This window comes from Sphaeroforma arctica, assembly GCF_001186125.1.
Source record: "Sphaeroforma arctica JP610 unplaced genomic scaffold supercont1.525, whole genome shotgun sequence".
In the NCBI taxonomy this organism is placed as follows: domain Eukaryota; class Ichthyosporea; order Ichthyophonida; genus Sphaeroforma; species Sphaeroforma arctica.
The window spans coordinates 60,957-62,847 of NW_014040033.1; the positions used below are offsets into that span (position 1 = coordinate 60,957).

The 1,891-nt window shown below is 39.6% G+C and overlaps 1 protein-coding gene across 1 annotated transcript in view; it reads right to left on the reverse strand.

Moving 5' to 3' along the window:
* The window catches only part of SARC_06989 (hypothetical protein), a gene marked incomplete at both ends in the record, with an annotated part of 4,840 nt that extends 3,357 nt beyond the window's left edge, over positions 1-1,483 (reverse strand). Inside the window, 2 exons of the mRNA XM_014299102.1 lie at positions 92-164; positions 1,353-1,483. Coding sequence (XP_014154577.1) covers positions 92-164; positions 1,353-1,483 — 204 coding nt within the window. The remainder of the gene's footprint in view (positions 1-91; positions 165-1,352) is intronic.
* Positions 1,484-1,891: the final 408 nt, after the last annotated feature.

Below are 1,891 nucleotides of genomic sequence, written 5' to 3' on the forward strand. Positions count from 1 at the left end.
GTATATACATATACATATGTATATTCAAATGTATATATCAATGCCAATACCAGAAACATAAGAAACTTCTGTCTCTTGCTGACGTCCATACCTGTACGTGTGCCTGAACAAACCGTGCTAGGCGTGGAGCGGTTGCCTTCATGGCTCCCCCCAGCGTACTTGATCTGCAATGCAAGACACGAAGAGATACAAGGATGAGCGGAACGTGTGTCATGGTTCATGACTGAATGCCATTTTATATATGTATATGATGTGCAGTATGTAGAAGTATATATGTATGTGTTTATATTTATATCCATGGATAGATTTATACAATGACTAAATGCTGTTATATATTATGTAAATGTTTGTATATATATATATACTCAATACTTGAAAGATAAACCTAATTACGGCACGTATTCGAATTGCGTTATGTGTTTTCGTTCTATATTGTTGTCTTTGGCACAAGAAATATATAAAATGTATAACACGGTATATGTATATAACACAGTGTAAATGTATAAGTATATATTTATAAGCATGGATATGTTTACACATCGACCGAACGCTATACTATGTACTATATATATATATATATATATATATACATATATACTTGACAAGACATACAACATATGATAATACATATAACATGGTATATCATACAACGGATATGTATATGTATGTTTTACATATATGGGTATGTTATATACATACACATAACATACATAAATTCTAACTCATAACAAACAAAAATGTGCGTCGCAATATGATGCATATCTGATGGCAATCAGTAGACGCACCAAGTGTAGCAAAATTGAAGAGAATGGCTATATGGATACGTTATACCAGGGAAGATTGTGCACACGCCGCTCGCAGTGCAGTGTTACAACTCAACTGACACCTGGCCCTGTGAACATGGCAGAGCCCCAAAACCCAAAACCCTAAAACGTGTTGAAGCTCGGCTATGCACGGGGTAGGCATGTGAATGTATTCGTTTCTTTCTGGGCGATGAAAAGGCCACATGTGCGGGGGTTTAATTGTGCGGTAATAACACTAGAGCACATTTTACCGGAAGCAGAAGGGTGTGGGATAGATCACTCATTACCTGATAACCTAGCTGATAAGTATTCTTGGCAGAGACATCTATCTGTTCGTATGTACCTCAAGCAGACAGCTAGCAGGTATTCGAAAATAGGATACGGTGAGACTCATCTGAGCTATACTACACATGCCCACGTATTCATGTACACCGATCCCTACGCAAACCAAGTGTAGCAACTACCTCCTATATAGACGTCTGCCATACAACAACAGCATCCCCAGTCACTCATACAAACATTCTACCCTCACACTGTGCATACACATACTTGCTTTCGCGCGCGTTGTTGTTGTTGGCGCTTGGGCCTCTGGAAACAGATTCGGCAGCCGCATATGCTGTCTCTAATTCGGCCATGGCCTTATCTGCTATCTTATCCGCATACGAGAGGGTCAGCATCTCCTGCAAACAGTATTATGATCCGAATGTACGCGCATATTAGAAATGCATGGCAAGTAAGTAAGTACCTCTCATACTTGAGTTGGTTGTAATCACTGACGGCCGCTACGGGAAGGCGTGAATTATCAACATATGGTGCTACATGCGTTGACTTCTCAGTGTGAGGCGTGTAGGTGACTGCACCATACAAACACTCGTCCCCAGGAAACATAATATATCTAAACCCTAAAACGGACTCAATTATGAATGTACACCATCATACACCTAAACATAGAATACTTTCCTAAAATTCTGCATAAATGTATCATGGTCTGAATACTGCTATAATCCTTTGCATACAAACATACAGAACCGCCGGCATGTGTATACCAATACCTGCGCACACCTATCTAAATACACACACCTTTGTTC